Source organism: Arvicanthis niloticus, chromosome 24 (assembly GCF_011762505.2).
Source record: "Arvicanthis niloticus isolate mArvNil1 chromosome 24, mArvNil1.pat.X, whole genome shotgun sequence".
In the NCBI taxonomy this organism is placed as follows: domain Eukaryota; kingdom Metazoa; phylum Chordata; class Mammalia; order Rodentia; family Muridae; genus Arvicanthis; species Arvicanthis niloticus.
Window position 1 is genome coordinate 20,259,090 of NC_133432.1, and position 20,119 is coordinate 20,279,208.

The following is a 20,119-nucleotide window of genomic DNA, read 5'->3' on the forward strand; positions in this document are numbered from 1 at the left end:
CACAGAGAAACCCTGTCTCAATCCCAAGGGTTTGAGTTTGAGCCCACCACCCACCAGAGTTAGTGGAAAGGAAAGGTTAACAGGGCAAAAGAGAATGTGGACCTGTTTAGAAATAGTTCTAAACAGGGTTTAGAGTTCTTTAGGGTGACTCAGCAGTTCAGGTCACACAAGTCAGCAGTGGTCGCTTGATCCACTTGCAAACTCCATTCATGAATCAATCAGCAACAGCAGTTTGATCCAGAAGAAACTGAGAGGCTCTGCCAATCAGCCCTATTCTGCAAAAGCAGCAAGAAGCTGCTGGAAGCAGGGCAGTGGTGGCACACGCCTTTAATCCCAGCACTTGGGAGGCAGAGGCAGGCGGCTTTCTGAGTTTGAGGCCAGCCTGGACTACAGAGTGAGTTCCAGGACAGCCAGGGCTACACAGAGAAACCCTGTCTCGAAAAAAACCAAAAAAAAAAAAAAAAAAAAAAAAAAAAAAAAAAAAAGCTGCTGGAACACCACCAGAAGTTTTTTGGTGCATTTTTGTCTACAAAGTCATGACAAAGGATGGACAGCAAAGAGTCACAAGGTGAACCAGTACCAGACACTATCCACTTTCTGTTGGATTATATTTATACCCTTTCAAAACATCATATGTTCTCTCAAGCATCTGCTCTAGGAAAACGTCACATGCTCTTTTTCCAGGCTGCTTCCAGAAAAACACCACATGTCTGTTCTCAGCAAAACACCCTCCCATTTATCTGCTTCAGCAAAAGCATCTTCTCATAAGATGGTTTCCAGAAAAACATCTCATGACTTCTCACAGGAATGGTAGGAGAGAATCTGCTTGCACAGTTGTCCTTTGACTTCCATAAGTAAAAGAAAAGGAAAGCCTGATGATGGCAGTGGACACCTTGGGTCCCAGCACTCAGGAGGCTGAGGCAGGCAGATTTCTGAGTTCAAGGCCAGCTTGGTCTACAAAGCAAGTTTCAGGACAGCCAGGACTACACAGAGAAACCCTGCCTGCCTCCAAAAATAAACAAAGAAACAAAAGAGAAAGAAAAAGAAGAAAGAAGAATAAAAGAGGTGGACATTGACTGACTGTGGCCCCTTAAAAGTTAAGATTTCGCCGGGCAGTGGTGGCGCATACCTTTAATTCCAGCACTTGGGGGGCAGAGGCAGGCGGGTTTCTGAGTTCGAGGCCAGCCTGGTCTACAGAGTGAGTTCCAGGATAGCCAAGGCTATACAGAGAAACCCTGTCTCCGAAAAAAAAAAAAGAATTATGCTACAATTTGCCTTTGGATCTGATCCTGACTGTCATTTTAACTGGGGCAATACACCTGTTATAGGAAAAACCTTAATATTACTTTGTAAGGCCAGGGACTAGTCCCTCCTGCCAGGTTCCAGTATTCATTGAAAGAAGGATAACAAATATTTTTACCCAAATAGAAGGAAGGCAAATGGGATAGTCTAATTTGACTGACCAGTCCCAGGGGAACATCCAGACCTCAGCATGACTAACTGTTCATTGACAAAATCCAACAATGGCAATTACAAATGTATTGAGATAGAAAAGTACTCCCAGTCACTTCCATTGAAGTTAACAAGCCTACAATGCCACTGTTTGTCGATAATTGATTTGATACCAATCTGATGCCTAGCATCAAGTATCCCCTCCTTCAATTCCTGGGTTCCTGGGAAAAACAAAAAACCTAGATGGACTAGAAGTCACACATAGGTTTGGAGAGATGGCTCAGCTGTCAAGACCACTGACTGCTTCCAGAGGTCCTGAATTCAATTCCCAGCAACCAACCACATGGTGGCTCACAATCATCTGTAATGGGATTTGTTGCCCTCTTCTGGCATGTCTGAAGACAGATACAGTGAGCTCATCTAAATAAATAAATAATAAATAAAATAAAGACAGATACAGTGAACTCATCTATATGAATAAATAAATAACTCTTGTATAAACATTATAACAGTATACCAACCTAACAGGGAACTCAACGGAACATGCCTCCATAAACATTTCCTTTCTTTTTCTTTTTTTGTTTTTTTTTGTTTGTTTGTTTGTTTTTTCAAGATAAGGTTTCTCTGTTAGCCTTGGCTGTCGTGGAACTCACTCTGTAGACCAGGCTGGCCTCGAACTCAGAAACCCGCCTGCCTCTGCCTCCCAAGTGCTGGGATTAAAGGCATGCGCCACCACTGCCCAGCATAAACATTTCCAAGATTAGAGTTGATAGCCTTCTAAATAATGCCTTTTTCTGTCACTGCCTATGGTTTGTACTGGTTTCCTTCCCCACTGCAACACTATGTCCAATCATGCACTCCCCAAAGGAAAACGATTACCCGCTGTGGTGGATTTTTTTTTTTTTTCTGTGAGAATAACACTTCTCCTGTGCCCTCCCACCCCTTTATAAGGGCATATGTGGGTCAGGAAGAGTCACACCTACTTTATTCTGAAAGTCTCTAAAGTCTTTTCATAAGATTAAGAGGTCAGGGAGCTGAAAACTGTGGAGTCTTCCTACACCTGCTAGACCTGCCTGCGATCACAACCTGCCCCTCATGGGTTGTGGGGATGCAAAGTGAGATTTCTAAAATAGCTGGCTCACTAGCTAAAATTACTAACATTATAGATATTGACAGAAATTAACCAAGAAATTAAAGAATTAAGAATGACAATCCTCAGCCAGGCAGTGGTGGCGCACGCCTTTCATCCCAGCACTTGGGAGGCAGAAGCAGGTGGATTTCTGAGTTGGAGGCTGGCCTGGTCTATAGAGTGAGTTCCAGGACAGCCAGGGCTACACAGAGAAACTTTGTCTCCAAAAACAAAAACAAACAAACAACAACAACAACCAACCAAACAAAAAAGAATGACAATCCTACAAAATAGAGGTACCACATAGTCTTTCTATTGCTGAAACAATATTGGATGTCAACAATTTCCTGAAATGTGTTAACATATCAGATTTCTCCAACACCATCAATGACCAAATCAACAACTTACATTGAGAAATGATATCTCCAGCCGGGCGGTGGTGGCGCACGCCTTTAATCCCAGCACTTGGGAGGCAGAGACAGGCAGATTTCTGAGTTCGAGGCCAGCCTGGTCTACAGAGTGAGTTCCAGGATAGCCAGGACTACACAAAGAAACCCTGTCTTGAAAAAAACAAAAAACAAAAAAAACAAAAAACAAAAAAGAAAATAGAGAAATGATATCTCCAAGGCACAGGTTGATTGGCCCTCCCGGTTAAGATGGGTCTCTCCCTTCATTGGCTGCTGATGGTTCTCCTATTAATCATAATATCTGAGCTCTATGTTTTCAGTGTATTATTAGCCTTATCACCCTCCAGATATTTCATACCAGAATCCTGTTCATCCAACTACAACATCAAGCCATGCTTGCTCTCTTGTCAAAGATTTGAAAGGGTTAAACAGGCCAAGATGAGGAGACTATAAGACCTGTAAATGAAGGGGTCCATTGTGTCAGGTCCATATATCTTTGCAATTAAGGACCACATTGTATTAAGTTCCCCATACCTTGAAAATGAAGGAACCCAGTATGTTAAGCCCCTATACATTATGAAACTAGGTTTCTATTTAAGTTTCTGTTTCTTGTATCTCAAAAAAAAAGTGACCTCATTTATATGATGTATATCCTTGTCTTCCTGTTTCATTGCATTTTTCTAACAATCTCTAACAGTCAATACTCTGGCCCCTGTAAACACGCTTACAGCTGTTTTTTTTTTTTTTTTTTTTTTTTTTTTTTTTTTTTTTTTTTTTTTTTTTTTTTTTTATTAATCTTTTATCTCTTTATCCCCATAAAAGGAACCCCAAAAGGCCAGTAAGGGCCTGTTCTCTAAAATCCCATTTCAGGATGAGACAGCCGGATACCAGTACCGAGTGCACCTCTAAAATAAAACTTGCTTTTGATTAGACAATAGTGAACTTAGTCTTCATCCACGCAATTTTCAGATTTAACACGTGTTAACACAGTGGGCGTGGTGGCACATGCAGGTAATCTCTCAATCCAGTTCACTTGAGATGCTGAGGCAGAAGGATCTCAAAATCAAAGAACAGCCTGGTAGTGGAGGAAGCTAGTCGTCCATCGGAAGATAAGACCTAACCATAGATCCCAGAATCAAAGGACAAGATTTGAGAGAGCAAACTCAGGATCTTCCCCTTAGCTACAGTGCCCCGTCGCCAAGCAACTTCCCGGCGTGGGACTCAGCGGCACTGCATTCCCCGTTACAGATGTCTTGTTCGTCCAATGACCTTCAGGACTTGTGCATCTCCTGAGCTCTGATTGGCTACGCGCGTAGGTCTCGCCTTCCATCTTCCTCCCTCCTTGCTGGACGCCCGTGGGCGTTTCCGAGTTTGTTGTGTCTGGACACTGAACACACAGACACCAAGGATGCCACGTGGAAGCCGAATCCGCACATCCCGGGTGACCCCTCTGACCTGGTGAGACCCTCGGGGCTGGGAACCGAGCGCGGGCGGCCAGGGCAAGGTTCCACAGCTTGAGGGCTGTGAAGGCGACCGCTGGTGAGATGGAGCGAGCGGTAGGGAAGGGATCCGCTACTGGGGAGACTCCCTGAGAATGGGGACACGTTCTGTGCACTCCGGGAGAGGACTCTGAAATGCGGCCTTTTCCCTAGACCGGGTAGGGGAAGGACCTTAGAGGACATAGTCTACCAAGAGGCAGGGAAAGAATGAATGATAGGTGTCAAGCTCTTGGGGGTGTTTTTTGTTTGTTTGTTTTTTCTTACTGTGTTTTTGAGGCTCTCAGGCTAGCCTTGAACTTCATATAGGGCCTGGCTGGCCTTCCTTGACTTTCCTGACTCCGCTTCTTCAGAGCTGGGATTACAGGTTTTGAATGTCTTTAGAAGAAAAAAGAAAGAAAGAAAGAAAGAAAGAAAGAAAGAAAGAAAGAAAGAAAGAAAGAGAGAGAAAGAAAGAGAAAGAAAGAAAGAAGAGAGAGAGAGAGAGAGAGAGAGAGAGAGAGAGAGAGAGAGAGAGAGAAAGAAAATACCCGTTATTTGTGTGTGGAGGGTCGAGAGTTTATAGTTCTTCTTCTTCTTCTTCTTCTTCTTCTTCTTCTTCTTCTTCTTCTTCTTCTTCTTCTTCTTCTTCTTCTTCTTCTTCTTCCTCCTCCTCCTCCTCCTCCTCCTCTTCCTCTTCCTCTTCCTCTTCTTCTTCCTCTTCTTCTTTTTTTTTTTTCCCCAGCGTTCGGGTCCAAGATAGCTACTACCACTTAGTTGTAAACACGTTATTGCAATGGATAATAATGGATAGTTGTAACCTTCCTAATGCTGCGACTCTTCAATACAATTTATGTTGTGGTGACCCTTGGGAGAAAATGTTGTTACATCATAAATGTAATTTTGTAAATTTGGTCTTAGGCTAGCCCTGTGAAAGGGTCGTTCGACCGGCAAAGTGGTCCTGACCCACAAGTTCAGAACCGTTGCTCCACTGAGCCATCTCCATCTTTCTCGTTCACAGGAAGATAAGTAGGAAATTCTTGACAGCGTCAAGATTCCAGATGTCCCACCTAGGAGCCTGTGTGAAAGTCACAGGGCAGTTTATGGGAGTTGGTTGCTTCTTTCCACCTTGTGAGTTCTAAGAATCAAACTCAGGTTGTCAGGAGTGGTTGCAAGGACACTTGTAGTGAGACATTGCAGCAGCAGCATCCCTCTTCCCCTTCCCCCAGCCCTAAATGTTAATTCCAACGATTACTAGGTTGGGGAGACTCCTTGGTGTAAACCTGTGGGTTGCTACCCCTTTGGCTCCAAAAAAAAAAAAAAAAAAAAAATGTTTACATGATGGTTTATAACAGTACCAAAATTACAATTCTGAAAGTAGAAAAATAATAATTTTATAATTGAGGTCACTACAACCTACGGAACTGTATTAAAGGAATTTTACCACCAGGAAGGTTGAGAACCACTGGAGTCCATGGCAGTACCTGTCTGATAATTCTTTAATACCATGCCATTGTATTTGATACCGATAGAGGAATAAAATGAAGCTGTTTGCTCACACTGGAGTTCTTGTCCTCAAACTCACTCTGTAGACAGGTTTAGCCTTGAATTTACAGAGAGAGGTCCACCTGCCTCTGCCTCCTGTGGCCTCAAATACTCTGGTACACAAAGTAGCTGTTTAATATCGAAAAAAAAAAAAAAAAAAAAAAAAAACCCTCTGGGGATCTTTCCAGCTTTATTGTCTGTGAGAGGGTATGTGTAAATGAAGTGGGGATGTCATTATTAAAAAGCCAGAGAGGTCCTGGAGCTAGCCATGGGTGGTTAAGACCTGCTGGGAACTGAGCATAGGCCCAGTGGAAGCCAGTATCCAGTCTTAACTCTTGAGCCAAGTCTCCATCTTCCTTTCTAACTTTTAATAGTCTATGGTTTTATGAAGTATTGGAATAACTGTCCTCTAAAGATGCTGTGGACCATGTGGAGTCATGAAAATAGCTACAAAAAAAAAAAAAAAAAGCCAAAATAGTTTGTGTTTGGTTGTTAAAACCTTAAAAGATTAAAGATGTGTATATCTGCGTGTGTGTGTGTGTGTGTGTGTGTGTGTGTGTGTGTGTGTGTGTGTGTGCAGGAGGTGGTGGCACAGACATTTAAGGGCACAGGCTTCTGGGGCACTTGGGAGGCAGAGGTGGAGGATCTCTGATCTCCAAGACAGCCTGGTCTTCAGAGTGAGTTCAAGGAAAGCCAAATATACACAGAGGAACCCCATCTCCAACAACAACCACAACAAAAACGAGGCTGGAAAGTTGGCTCTACAGTAAGAGCATTGACTGCTCTTCCTGAGGACCCAGGTTTGATTCCTAGCACCCTCGTGGCAGCTCAGTACCATCTGGAACAACAATTTCAGTCGATCTAAAGCCCTCTTCTGTAATGCAAGTGGTACACAGATAGACATGCAGGCAAATGATCAAGCACGTAAAAGACAATAAAATAAAAAGAGTTAAAATTAAGCCAGACAGGGTGACAAATGGCTTGTAATCTCAGCACTGGTTGAGGCTGACGTAGGAATCCTAGTATCAAAGGTATTGTTTTGGTTGGTTGGTTCTTGTTTTGTTTTGAAACCAGGGTATTGATTCTCAGGCTGGCCTTAAAATGACTATGTAGGAGAACAAGTGTGAGCGGAGATATGCCAGAGTATACAGTAGAAAGCCAGAGCCCTCAGCCCTGCATAAAGAAAACAAGGCTTCCCCCGCCAGAGCAGGGGAAATAGTCCTCCCAAGCTAGAGCACACCAGTTGGTGATTTAATACCCAGTGGTCAGCCCTGAAAACATACTCATGCAAATAGCATACACACTGAGGCAGATTGCATTTAGGAATGTGTATGTATACCCATGTAGGCATTTAATAACAGCGAGAAAAGAGCCCACGAATTTGAAATCAACAATCAAGAAGGGGTATATGCGCAGGGGTTTGGAGGGATGATAGGAAAGGAAAAGGTGCTGTGGTTACCATATTCTCAATAAATTACTAATACAGCACGTGGAAGAGTCACTGTGTAGCTGAGGGTGACCTTCACCTGCTGCTTCTTCCTGTCTCTGCCTTCACGGTGCTGGATTTCCAGGTGTGTGCCTCTGACCCTGGCCTGTCTGGGAACTGATGAGTTTTGTTGTTTTTCCAGCCGGGCCCCTCAGATGAGGCCTGCTCCCAGAAGAGCTCCTGCAGCTCAGCCTCCAGCAGCTGCTGCACCATCTGCAGTCGGCTCACCTGCTGCTGCACCCCGGCAGCCAGGCCTGATGGCCCAGATGGCTACCACTGCAGCCGGTGTGGCTGTGGGCTCTGCAGTGGGGCACACCCTGGGTCACGCCATCACTGGGGGCTTGAGCGGAGGTGGGAATGCTGAGCCTGCAAAGCCTGACATCACTTACCAGGTGAGATCTGGGGCAGCTTCTCCTTCCTGTGCTCTTATTCTTCTGAGATGAGCTGCCGGCTGGCAAGCATCTTTGATGAATAAGCATTTCCTCTGATACCATGAGGACCTGAGTTCAAATCCCTTGAACCCACAAAAAGTCAGGCATAGCCATCCATAGCTGTATCTCCTACATTATGGGGTGGAGACAGGCAGGTCCCACAGCAGGGCTGGCTGGCCTGCTGAGATAAACTAAGTAGTTTTAGTTTGTGGTTCAGTGAGAGAGAAGCCCTGTCTCCAGGAAATAAGAGAGAGTGGGAGAGGGAAGCCAGCCATGCTTGGTCAGTCTCCCCGTGGACACATCTGTCCACACATGTGGGAGCATCACACACAAAGCCATATAGCCTGGTCTCAGTTACAACAGGACAGTCTGCCTTACTGTACAAGAGCCATGTTCCCTTTAGGTGATATTTGTTTTTGAGAGGATGTCACTCAAGCTGGCCTTGAACTCCTGGCAAGCCTCCTGCCTTGGCTTTCAGTACTTATCTTGGATACACTCAGTTGGGTTTCTGTTGCTGCTTTTGAAGACAAAGTCTCAAACCCAGACTGGCCTCCAACTTGTAGCAATCTTCTTGGTTGGCCTCTCAAGTGCTGGTGTCACAGGCTGAGCCCTGAGGCCTGGCCTTTCAAGTCAGCTGTCCTTACATAATCACAGTCCCTTTTGCAGTTTTATGACCCCTTTCCTGGTTTGGTGGGCTTCTGTTTGTTTGTTTCCATTTCTTTCTCTAGGATAGATGCATTTTCTAAGGAGCATGTATTCTCTTGTATTTCTGGTGTGTCTGAAGTTCTCATCTCTCACTTTCTCATCCTTTCCTATAATCCAGTTTTCCTTAGGAATGGTTCACTATTACGTATGTTTCTGTATATACATATGTTTTTAGTGCTGGGATCAAACCCAGGGCAAGGAACACAGACCTAACTATGGAGTTCCTAGCCTGTTTTTTAAAGTTTTGGTCTTCTGTTTACAATGTTAGGACCCAGCTCAGAGCCTTGAGTATGCTCCAGATGGTGTGATTTGTCATTTGTTGGTTTGTTTTGTCTTTTGTTTTTGAGTTGGAGGGGACATCTTTGTTCTTTAAGTCATTTTCATTGCCGTGCTCCTGGGTGGCACTAAATTCACACCCTTCTCCAGTTGTTTCCCAGCTCCCAGTGTGTGAGCCCTGCCCTTGTGTGGTGCCCTGTGCTTTGTCATCTCAAGACAAGATGTGGTGTCTTTGCAGGAGCCGCAGGGAGCCCAGCTGCAGAACCAGCAGTCTTTTGGACCTTGCTCTCTGGAGATCAAGCAGTTTCTGGAGTGTGCCCAGAACCAGAGTGATGTGAAGCTCTGTGAGGGCTTCAACGAGGTGCTGCGGCAGTGCAGGATTGCAAACAGTAGGTGACTTGTCCCTCTGCTCATTGTGATGGTCCTGAACCCTGTAGGGTAGTGGTTGGGTTACGGCCTGTGGGTTGAGACCTCTTTGGGGTTGAAAGACCTTTTCATAGGAGTTGATCTACCTCAGCAGTGAGGTGACATCAGCTCATCAGCCTGTCACATACAGGTGCATGTGACAGGGTTGGCCCTGTATGTGCTAAGTGGACCAGTCCCTCATGTACAGAGCAGCTACTTGTGTTGAAAGCAGGAATATTGGAGGTAAAAGGACACTTCCTGAATTGTAATTACTGGGTAAATGTAAAGTCATCAAGTATTGCAGAAAAAACAATTTATGTCACAGGAACTTAGTCTGGATGCTGATTGTTTGAAGTTTTCTTGGTTGTTGTTTGGTTTGGTTTTTGAGACCCAGTTTTTCTGTGTAGCCTTGACTGTCCTAGAACTCACTCTGTAGACTAGGCTGGCCTTAGGCTCAGCCTGCCTCTGGAATTGAGTGCTGAGATTAAAGGTAGCCGTCACTACCTGGCACAAATTAAAAAAAAAAAAAAAAAAATTCAGCTGTGGTTGCTGAATACATCCCCCCTGTGATAATAACAGTTGTGTAAACAAAACCACAGAAACACATAGAGAGAAAATGGTGAATCATAGGAAACTTTAATGTACTGCACTGGCTGAGCTATGCTATGTGTCGTCTTTTTTGTTATTAAAGCTCTCATTATGTATCGTTTTCATTAGTGGACCATCCCAGGACAGTGGATCATGGAGTGAGGAACGTTAAGCGAAGAAAATATAATGAAGGGTTTTTACAGTATGGCTTTACCTCAACCATCACAGTAGGAATTGAGAGACCGCAGTGTGTCATTTGTGGCGTGGTTCTGTCAGCGGAATCTATGAAGCCAAACAAACTGAAACGCCATTTTGAAAGCAAGCATTCCAGCTTCGCCGGCAAGGATACCAGCTATTTCAGAAGTAAAGCTGATGGACTCAAGAAAGCCAGACTTGACACTGGCAGCAAGTCCTACAAACAGAACGTGGCAGCCGTGGAAGCTTCCTATTTGGTGGCCCTCAGAATCGCCAGAGATATGAAACCTCACACCTTTGCAGAGCATTTACTGTTCCCTGTGGCCAAAGACAGTGTTCAAGTCATGATCGGAGACGAATTTGTTACGAAATTGAGTGCGGTTTCCTTATCTAATGACACTGTCCGAAGAAGAATACATGACATGTCTGCTGATATTCTTGATCAGGTAATCCAGGAAATTAAATCTGCTCCGCTTCCAATCTTCAGTATCCAGCTCGATGAATCGACAGACGTTGCAAACTGTTCACAGTTAATGGTTTATGTGAGGTATATTAACGATGGCGACTTGAAAGATGAGTTTCTTTTCTGCAAACCTCTTGAAAGGACAGCTACTGCCCTTGATGTATTTGAGGCAGTTGGCTCATTTCTGAAACAGCATAAGCTCTCTTGGGAAAGCATCTGCGGTGTTTGTACAGACGGTGCTCCAGCTACGCTGGGATGTCAGTCTGGGTTTCAGCGTTTGGTCCTAAATGAGTCGCCAAAAGCCATTGGAGCTCACTGTATGCTTCATCTGCAGACATTAGCAATGAAGACGCTGCCACAAGACTTACAGGAAGCAATGAAGAGTGTCCTGGGTTCTGTCAATTTCATAAAGGCGAGCTCTTTGAACAGTCGACTGTTTGTGCAACTGTGCAGTGATTTAGATGCTCCGAGCAAAGCCCTGCTACTTCATACTGAAGGGAGATGGTTGTCACGAGGAAAAGTCCTGAAACGTATCTTTGAGCTGCGTGATGAACTCAAAACGTTTTTCAATCAGAAAGCCATACGGCAGTTCGAAGCACTTTTCAGCAATAAAAGCGAATTGCAGAAGATCGCTTATTTGGTCGATATCTTTACCATCTTGAGCGAGTTGAATTTATCGCTGCAAGGACCAAACTCAACATGCCTCGATGTGTCTGAAAAGATCCAGTCATTCCAAATGAAACTTCAGCTCTGGCAGAAAAAATTGGATGAAAATAAAATGTACATGTTGCCTACCTTATCCGCTTTCTTTGAGGAACATGACATTGAACCGCACAGTAGGATTACAACAGTAATCTCCGTGAAAGAACACTTGGACATGCTTGCAGGTGAAATTTCATGGTACTTTCCAAATCTACCCGAGGTTCCATTTGCACTTGCCAGAAGCCCATTCACGGTCAAAGCTGAAGATGTTCCCGAGACAGCTCAGGGGGAGTTCATTGAGCTTACTAACAGCGCTGTGGCGAGAGCCGATTTCTCCACAATGACAGTCACGCAGTTCTGGGTCAAGTGTTTGCAGTCGTACCCCGTTCTGTCTGAGATGGTGTTGCGCCTCCTCCTTCCATTCCCAACAACGTATCTTTGTGAAACTGGGTTCTCCAGCTTGTTAGTTATCAAGTCTAAATACAGAAGTAGGCTCGTCGTGGAGGACGATCTTCGCTGTGCCCTTGCAAAGACCACCCCTCGAATTCCTGATCTGGTGAGAAAGAAGCAGTCTCAACCTTCCCACTGACATTCACTCTGACACTAAGAATGCTGTCCGGAAACGTAGCAATGTAGTTTACCATCTACATTTTAATAAGACTGTTACCCGTGCCACACCATGCTTCAAGACAAAATTTCACGTATTTGTTATTAGTAATAAATATTTCCACAGAGAAACCCTGTCTCAAAAAGAAAAAAAAAAAACAGAAAAAGGTTTTTACAATATAGAAGTACATAATTGTTTTTGTGATTAACCACTGTGCTGCTTTGGTTATGTTCAATTTATAATAGCAAAAATACATCCTGCATACCATATTGACACAATTCATAACAATAGCGAAATTACAGTTACTAAGTAGCACTGAAAACTTATCTTAGGACTAGAAGTCGACATCACAGCAGGAGGAACTGTATTAAAGGGTTGCAGCATTAGGAAGGTTGAGAACCACTGTTCCATCTGTCATGACCGTTCCAGGGGATCTGCTGTCCTCTTCTGACCTCCAGGCAGCAGACATGCATGTATTATACATGTACACATGCAAGCAAAACAGTCATACATGTGAAATAACTAAATCTTTTTGCACGTGCTACACACATACACATGCAGGCAAAACACATGAACTAAATCTTTTTAATTATTTGATGTTCATTGGTGCTTTGCCTGCATCTGTGTCTGTGTAAAAGTGTCAGAACTGGAGATGGAGCCACAGACAGGTCTGAGCGGCCATGTGGGTGCTGGGAATTAAACTCAGGATCTCTGAGTGCTCTTAACCACTGAGCCATCTCTCCAGCAGATAAATCCGAATAAATCTTGCCCTACAAACTTTCCTACAGACAATCTTTTGGAGACATTTTTCTCAATTGTGTCAGATAGTTCTTGTTGGTGTCAAGTTGACCAAAACTAGCTAGCACATTGTGTCAGCCTTGATTCTTTCCTGCACTGGGAGGACCTTGTATATGTCACATCCCATCAAAAACTGTAACCACACTGTTTGTTTAAACAGCTGAGTTTTAATTTTTTTTATTCATTTATTTGGGCCAGGTATGGTGTTCCACATCTTTAATCCCAGCACTTGGAAGACAGAGGCAGGTTGGCCTCTGAGTTCAAGTCTAGTCAGAGCCGTACAGTGAGACCCTGTCTAGAAGACAACTGTATTAGCTACGTACCGTTGCTCTGATAAAACACCATGACCAAGCAACTTAGAGAAGACTTTATTAGGGGTTACAGTTTCAAAGGGTTAAGTTCGTCATGACTTGGGAGCAGCAAGCAGTAGGCAGAGTGCCTAGATCAGGATGCTGAGAACTCACAGCCTTTACAGTGAGTAGGAAGCAGAGGCAGTAAACCAAGAAAGGACAGGAATCAAAGGCCACCTCCAGGGCCAGATGTGATGACATGTCTTATAGAGTTCCAGACCAGCCAGGGCTACATAGTGAGACCCTGTATCAAAATTTTTAAAAAGGCCTGGACATTGTAGTACACACCTTTAATCCCAGCACTTGGGAGGCAGAGGTAGGCATAGATCTCTGAGTTTAAGGCCAGCCTGGTCTGCAAAGCCAGTTCCATGGCTACACAGAGAAATCATGTTTCAAAAAAACAAAAAAGACAAACTTGTACTGAAAGACTTTAACTACCGTGAATAAGTGAGTCTGCGTACTTGTGCACCTGTGTTTGTAGCTCTGAGGAAAGCTCTTGGGAGTTAAAAATCTCATTCAAATCAAAGTACCACTTAGAGTAAACAAGTTTGATAGGTGTGGGTGTGTGTCCTGCCACCATATGCCATCTGGGGATTTTGGGGATGAAACTCAGGTCATCACATCTGCATAGAAGTGCTTCCAGATCCATTAAGCCATCTTGCTAGCCCTTGAACAGCTGTTTTTATTTTTGGGGTGTGTGTGTGTGTGTGTGTGTGTGTACGCACACACACAGACATGCTTAACAATAAATACACTTACCCATTTAGCCATCTCTGCCGACTTGTTTCAAGATATGTAGCTAAGAATGACTTAAACTCATTCTCTTGACATGCATGCTGGAGATTACAGGTACGTGTCATTTCACTGCGGTTTTTGAGACAGTTTTCCTGTGTATCCCTGGCTGTCATGGACCTCACAGAAACTCATACATTGGTCTCCCTTTAACTTTTTGTCATTTCTTTGTTTTCTTTCTTTTCTTTTTTTTTTTTTTCAAGACAGGGTTTCCACTGTGTAGGCCTGGATGTTCTAGAACTCTCTAGACCAGGCTGGCCTTGAACTCACAGACACACACTTGCCTCTCCCTCTTCAGTGCTCCACCTGTAACTCTCTGTCCACGTTTTCACTTTAGCCTTGTCAGCATTCTTGGGGTTTGATTGTGTGTGTAGAGGACTGTTCATTTTGTTTGTTTGTTTGTTTTTTGAAACAATATCTAACCTTGTAGCCCAGGTTAGCCTGGAACTTGAGGTAATCTTCCTGTGTCAACTACTTGAGAGTTAGGACCACAGGCATGTACTACCACCACCACCACACTGAGTCTAACTAATATCATTTATGTGTTTGTTTGTTTTGAGACATGGTCTCATTTATGTAGTCCTTGCTGGCCTGAAGCTCACTATGTAAACAAAGCTGCCCTTGAATACACAGAGACCTGCCTGCCTTTGCTTCTGCTTCCTGAATGCTGAGATTATAGCTGTACACTGTTAAACCTGGCTGGTCTTTGTTGGCCTGAGGATTAGCAAAGTGGTAGTACTTAGTACGTTTGAGATTGTGGGATTAATCCTCAAAATGCTTTGTCTGTTAAGTCCAGTAGCCATGTTTCTTTAAGGGTGACATCTATTAATGATTGTTTTTCTTTAAAACAGCTATGTGGGGGCCATTCAGATAGTTCCTCAGATAAAGGTGTAGGTTGCCAAGCTTGAGGGTTTGAGTTCGACCCATAGGATCCATAGGGAGGGAGGAGACTAGATTTGCATAAACCTATCCTCTGACATTCACATACATGCATTTTTTGCATAATTTACATGCATTTATTTGTGTGAGTGAGTGTTTTACCTACATGTATGTGTGCCCTAGGAGGCCAGAAAAGGACTTCAGATCCCCTGGGTCTGGAGTTGTAGACATATGTGAGCTACCATGGGAGTGTCGGGTGTAGAATTCAGATCTTCTACGATAGCAGTGGGCATAACCACTAAGAACCCTATTCAGTCCCTTGGTTCTAAGACACTACTTGTGATGTCTAATAAGTCTGTCTTCTCAACTTGTATGCCTTTGGATGAATTTGTTGAGGGAATTTCCAGAGATTATAGATTGGGGTGGGACAACCCACTCTGAATGTAGCAGCATCATCCAGTAGGCTGGGAACTTGAATAAAAATGGAGGGGATACAAAAAAGAAAAAAAAAAGAAAAAAAAAAAGAAAAAACCGCAAGCAAGAAGCTAGAATTCCCCTTTCTTTGCTTCCTGATTGATTAGTGCATATATGATTAAGTAGCCTCAGGATCCTGCCCACCGCGCCTTCCCAGCTGATTGTATTCTCAAACTGTGAGCCAAATATACTCTTTCCTAAACGGATTAGTGCCAAGCATTTGGTTATAGCAATGAAAAAGTAATGTCGAGAAGAGAATTTTCTTGTCTCATGAACAAAGCGAAAGTAATTCACCAAGCCAGTTTTCTTTTGCAAAAAATGAGCCCAAACTGGGCTAGCAAATACTTTTGTCCAAAGGTTCTGGTCTTTTATACCCGTGTTAGGATTATAGGTGTGCACAACCACATCTGATTTACACAATGCTGGGGATGGAACCCAGGCCTTTGTGCATGCTAGCATCCTACCCACTGAGTCACATTCCCCTGTTCCGTCTCTTCAGGTTTTTAACCAACGTAACCAGAAAGTTTATTATACTTGTTTACAATTCGGACCCCCGCAGAAACACAATTCCTGATCTGGAACAAAGAAAGCTTGGAAGCCACGCCCCTGTGAGGTCACAGAGCCGCGGAGCCAATAGGAGCAGTGGGCGGGGCCTTCCGGCCGGAGTAGCCAGCGGCGGCGGCGGGCGGAGCGCATCGGCGATGGACCCTCCAGCTCGTCTTTCTGTCTCCCGCCCAAGGACTCGAGCCCGCCCGCCGCCGCCGCCGGAGGTGCTGCCCACTGTCAGCTTCGAGGAGGAGCTGTACGACTGCCTGGACTACTACTACCTGCGTGACTTCCCGGCCTCCGGGGCTGGACGCAGCAAGGGCCGGACGCGGCGCGAGCAGCAGCTCCGCACCAACTATCCGGTGCCCGGCGGCCACGAGCGCAAGGTGGCGCAGATACTACTCAACGGGCAGCGCAAGCGGCGCCAGCGCCAACTGCAACCGCGACCGCGCACACGCCTCGCCTGAGCACAAGCCTCTCCTGAGCCGGTATGGGCAGTCCGAGCCCATTGGTAGGAGGATAGGGAGTATAGACTGTATAGCACAGGCCGGCCTCGAACTCGCTGCCTAGCTGAGGATTACCTTGAACCCCAGATTGTCCAGCCTCCAAGGGCTGGGATGATAAGGCACGCGCCACAATGATCAGTTCTTTTTTTTCTCTCTCTTCTCTTCTCTTCTCTTCTCTTCTCTTCTCTTCTCTTCTCTTCTCTTCTCTTCTCTTCTCTTCTCTTTCACTATCTCCTAAAATTGACCTCGTCACTCTCCAGTGTTTACTTCCAAATGCTGAAATTTCAAGCTCGGGCTGTGTTGCTGTTTTGTTTTATTGATGATGCCCGGTGTAGCCCAGGATGCCATGGTGTCTGTGGCAATCCTCAACCTCTCTAGTCCCAGATGACAGGTCTGTACCACCATGTTCACTTGTCATCTGCTTCTGAGACTTCCTAGCATTAGTTATGACTGTACAGGCTCCTCCACTCCGACCCAGGGTTTTCCTGCCTGCTGGTGAAAGTTTCTACCATTTGGAAGTTTGCAATTGTGTGAGAAAGGTCTACATTGGAAATACAGGGAAATGTCTGAGGAGATACATCCTGGCTTGGTGGCTCACACCTGTAATCCATCTCCAGCCTCTAGCCTCAAGAGACTGCTGGAGTTTGAGGCTAACCAGGAACACCCTCCCAAGCACTGTCCCAAAACAAAAAATGCCCCCTCTTTGTTTGCTTTCAATTGCTGTAATAAACACCGGAACAACAACAACAATGCAACAGTCCTTCCTGAAGTCAGGGCAGGAACCTAGAGGCAGGAAAAGAAGCACAGTCCACCGAGGTTCATGTTCACTTACCTTTCTTGTACCTCCTAGGACCATCAGCCAAGGGTGATACCGTCCACAGCGGGGCTGAACTCTTCCCACACCAGCCATTGAGAAAAATGCCCCCACTGACTTGTCTCCAGGCCAATCTGACAATAGAGATATCTTCGAAGATGACTGTAGTTTGTTTCCAGTTGACAGAACCAAAAGCCAGCAGACAGAAACTGGATATGACAGTGCACACCTCTGTCTCTTTAAACTAGCAAAGTGGAAGAGGGGGGTCAGAAGTTCAAGGTCAGAGGCTGGAGAGATGGCTCTGCAGTTAAGAGCACTTGCAGCTCTTGCAGGGGGTCCCTGCACCTGTATTAGATGCCCCATAACCATGTATAGCTCAAGTTCAAGGGGCTCCAATACCCTATTCTGTCCTCTGAGGACGCTGCATGCACATCACACACAGATATTTGGGCAAACACTTATACACATAAAAATGAAAAGCATAGTTCAGGATCATTGATTACATACTATGAGGCCAGCCTGAGCTACAGGAGACAGGAAAGAGGAGACTGAGATCACAACTCAGTTGATAGTGTTTACTTATACTAAGTAAACATAAGACTCAGATCAATCACTGGCACTGTGTAAATAGGACCCACACCTTAGTATTAGGGAGATAGAGGAGGGAGAGCCAAAAGTTCATGGTTATCCTTACCCCTAGTAAGGATAGTTGGAGGCCAGCCTGGACTACTGGAGACACTGTCTTAAAAAAAAAAAATACACACACACACACACACACACACACACAAAATGGGCTGGAGAGATGGCTCAGCAGTTAAGAGCACCGACTGTTCTTCCAGAGGTCCTCTATTCAGTTCCCAGCAGCCACATGGTGGCTCACAACCATCTGGAATAGGATATGATGCCCTCTTTTGGTGTGTCTGAAGACAGCAACAGTGTACTCATACATATATATACACGTATATATATACGTGTATATATACGTATATATACGTGTATATATATATAAAACTACTAGTGACTTTGACCTCTTTTCCTTTTACTCAGGAACCTGAGACAGGAGGATCTTGAGTTGGAGTCCAGCCTGGGCATTACTGTGAGTTTCAGAATCCCGTGGGCTAGAGTGACACCTTATCTCCAGAGGAGAGAAAACAAATGGCTTCTAGTGTCTAGTGCTCTTCCTAAGACTTGGGAGGATCATTGATTTTTGTTTCTGTCTTATTCCCTACAGGAAACCTGAAAGACCTGTTAAAAAGTGTTTTCCAACTGTAACCTCGGTCCTCCGTGTTGGTCAACTGGACTTTTTGACAGTGTTTTAAGTTTACTGCTCTAGTCTTTTTCCTCACTAATTTAATTATTAAGTAAATAGTTTCCTAGAGGGTATGCCTTTTTAGGGTGTTTCAATTAAAAGAGAACAGCAATTTAACTCTTCTGACTTTTTCTCCCTCCCCTCCCCCACCCCACCCCCAAGTTACTGTAGACGTAACTGGTCTCCAGTTCACAAGTACCTGGGCTCTGACATATAAAGAAGAGACCACAAGCTCAGGAGGTAACTGGTTTGCTAAAGTGATTGCCACAAAAAAGCCTTGAGGACCCGAGTTCGATCCTTACAAAAGCCATGTTTTTGAAAAGCTGGGTGTAATGGTCCACGCTATAATCCCATCCTTTGGGAGGTAAAGGCAGATTCCTGGGGCTTACTGGCTAGACAGCATAGCCTAATTTATGTGTTCCAGGTCAGTTAGAAACACTGCCTTTAAGATAGATGTGTTCTAAGGAAGCAATACCTGAATTGATATTGGCCTCTACTTGTGCACCCTCATGCACTTGAACGTGGCGGGGGAGCATGCGGGGGCGGGGGGGAGGTGCCACACACATACATAACACTTTAGGGGCACATACACACAGCAGCAGCAGCAGCACCACCACCAGTGAAATGGGGAGACCTGAGATAGGATATTGTACAAGAAAGAATTCTACCCAGATGTCATTTTTGAAAGTTTGGTTTTTATTTTGGTTTAGGGGAGGGATGAGACAGGGTCTTTCTATATAGCTGTAGCTGTCCTAAAACTTGCTATTAAACTAGGCTGGCCAAGAACTCAAGAGATCTGCCTGCCTCTGCCTCTGTCTCTGCCTCCTGAGTGTTGAAATTAAATGTGTGCACCACCACGCCAGACTGAAGGTTTATTTTGTTGTTGTTGTTTTGGGGTTTGTTTTTTTTGTTTTGTTTTGTTTTGTTTTGTTTTTTTCAAGACAGAGTTTCTCTGTGTAGCCCTGGCTGTTCTGGAACTGGATCTGGCCTCCAACTCAGAGATCCCCTTGCCTCTGCCCCCCAAGTGCTCTGATTAAAGGCATTCACCACCACTGCCTGGCATCGGGCTGAAGGTTTTACTATGCATTACAATAAGATATTGTGGGAACTGGAGCTGTAGTTCAGTTGGTAGAGTACGTGCCTAGCGTGCATGATGCTCTGGATTCAAGCCACAGAACCTGCATGAATTGGGCATGTGGAAGGTAGCATGTGCCTGTAGTTCTAGGTCTTGGGAGTTACAGATCCAAAGATGAGAAGTGTATGGTCATTGATTGTGAGTTGAGGGCCAGGCTGGAGTTTGTGAGACCCTGTGCCAACACTAACAGTAGGCTATATTCAGCAGTTACTAGGTTCTCTTCTGTTGTTTCACAACAGTTCTTTGACATGGGTGCTGCTATTCCCATCTTTAAAAAAGATACTCTAATTAATATCCAAGTTAGCTTTTTTTAAAAAAAAGTGTGTGTCTGTTTATATGTCATGTGTATTCTGGTAACCCCAGCGGCTGGAAGAGAATGCTGGATCCCTTGGAGCTGGAGTTATTACAGTCATAAGCTGTCTGCTGTGGATGCTCAAAACCAAGGGCAAGCCATCTGAAAGGATAGAACATAGTGTTATTAACCCCTGAGCTGTCTCTCCAGTCCTCTAGTTAGATTTAACTCTCAATTTGGCACACTCTAGAGTTAGGTGAGAAAGAAAGCGAGGAATCCCTAGGGTAAGATTGTCTCACCAACAAAGGCAGTGGGGGTGGTGGTGGGAAGGTGTCTTGATAACTGAGTAGAAAGAACC

At 44.7% G+C, this 20,119-nt stretch overlaps 2 protein-coding genes across 2 annotated transcripts; both read left to right on the plus strand.

Annotated features, from left to right (window-relative positions):
- Window positions 1-7,604: 7,604 nt before the first annotated feature.
- LOC143437843 (protein FAM200C-like) lies at window positions 7,605-12,074 on the plus strand. Its single transcript, XM_076923028.1, has 3 exons — window positions 7,605-7,886; window positions 9,145-9,295; window positions 10,029-12,074. Exons 1-3 carry the CDS (start codon window positions 7,650-7,652, stop codon window positions 11,846-11,848), a joined length of 2,208 nt encoding a protein of 735 aa, XP_076779143.1. The 5' UTR covers window positions 7,605-7,649; the 3' UTR covers window positions 11,849-12,074.
- A 3,718-nt stretch (window positions 12,075-15,792) lies between these two features.
- On the plus strand, window positions 15,793-19,191 carry Nupr2 (nuclear protein 2, transcriptional regulator). Its single transcript, XM_076923029.1, has 3 exons — window positions 15,793-16,193; window positions 18,073-18,121; window positions 18,257-19,191. The coding sequence occupies exon 1, from the start codon at window positions 15,861-15,863 to the stop codon at window positions 16,170-16,172; it is 312 nt and encodes a 103-aa protein (XP_076779144.1). The 5' UTR covers window positions 15,793-15,860; the 3' UTR covers window positions 16,173-16,193; window positions 18,073-18,121; window positions 18,257-19,191.
- Window positions 19,192-20,119: the final 928 nt, after the last annotated feature.

Coding starts and splice junctions, on each gene's coding strand:
- Nupr2 (XM_076923029.1), top strand. CDS start 15,861: ATGGACCCTCCAGCTCGTCTTTCTGTCTCCCGCCCAAGGACTCGAGCC.
- LOC143437843 (XM_076923028.1), top strand. CDS start 7,650: ATGAGGCCTGCTCCCAGAAGAGCTCCTGCAGCTCAGCCTCCAGCAGCT. Junction 7,887..9,144: donor AGCCTGACATCACTTACCAG/GTGAGATCTGGG, acceptor GTGTCTTTGCAG/GAGCCGCAGGGAGCCCAGCT. Junction 9,296..10,028: donor GCAGTGCAGGATTGCAAACA/GTAGGTGACTTG, acceptor CGTTTTCATTAG/TGGACCATCCCAGGACAGTG.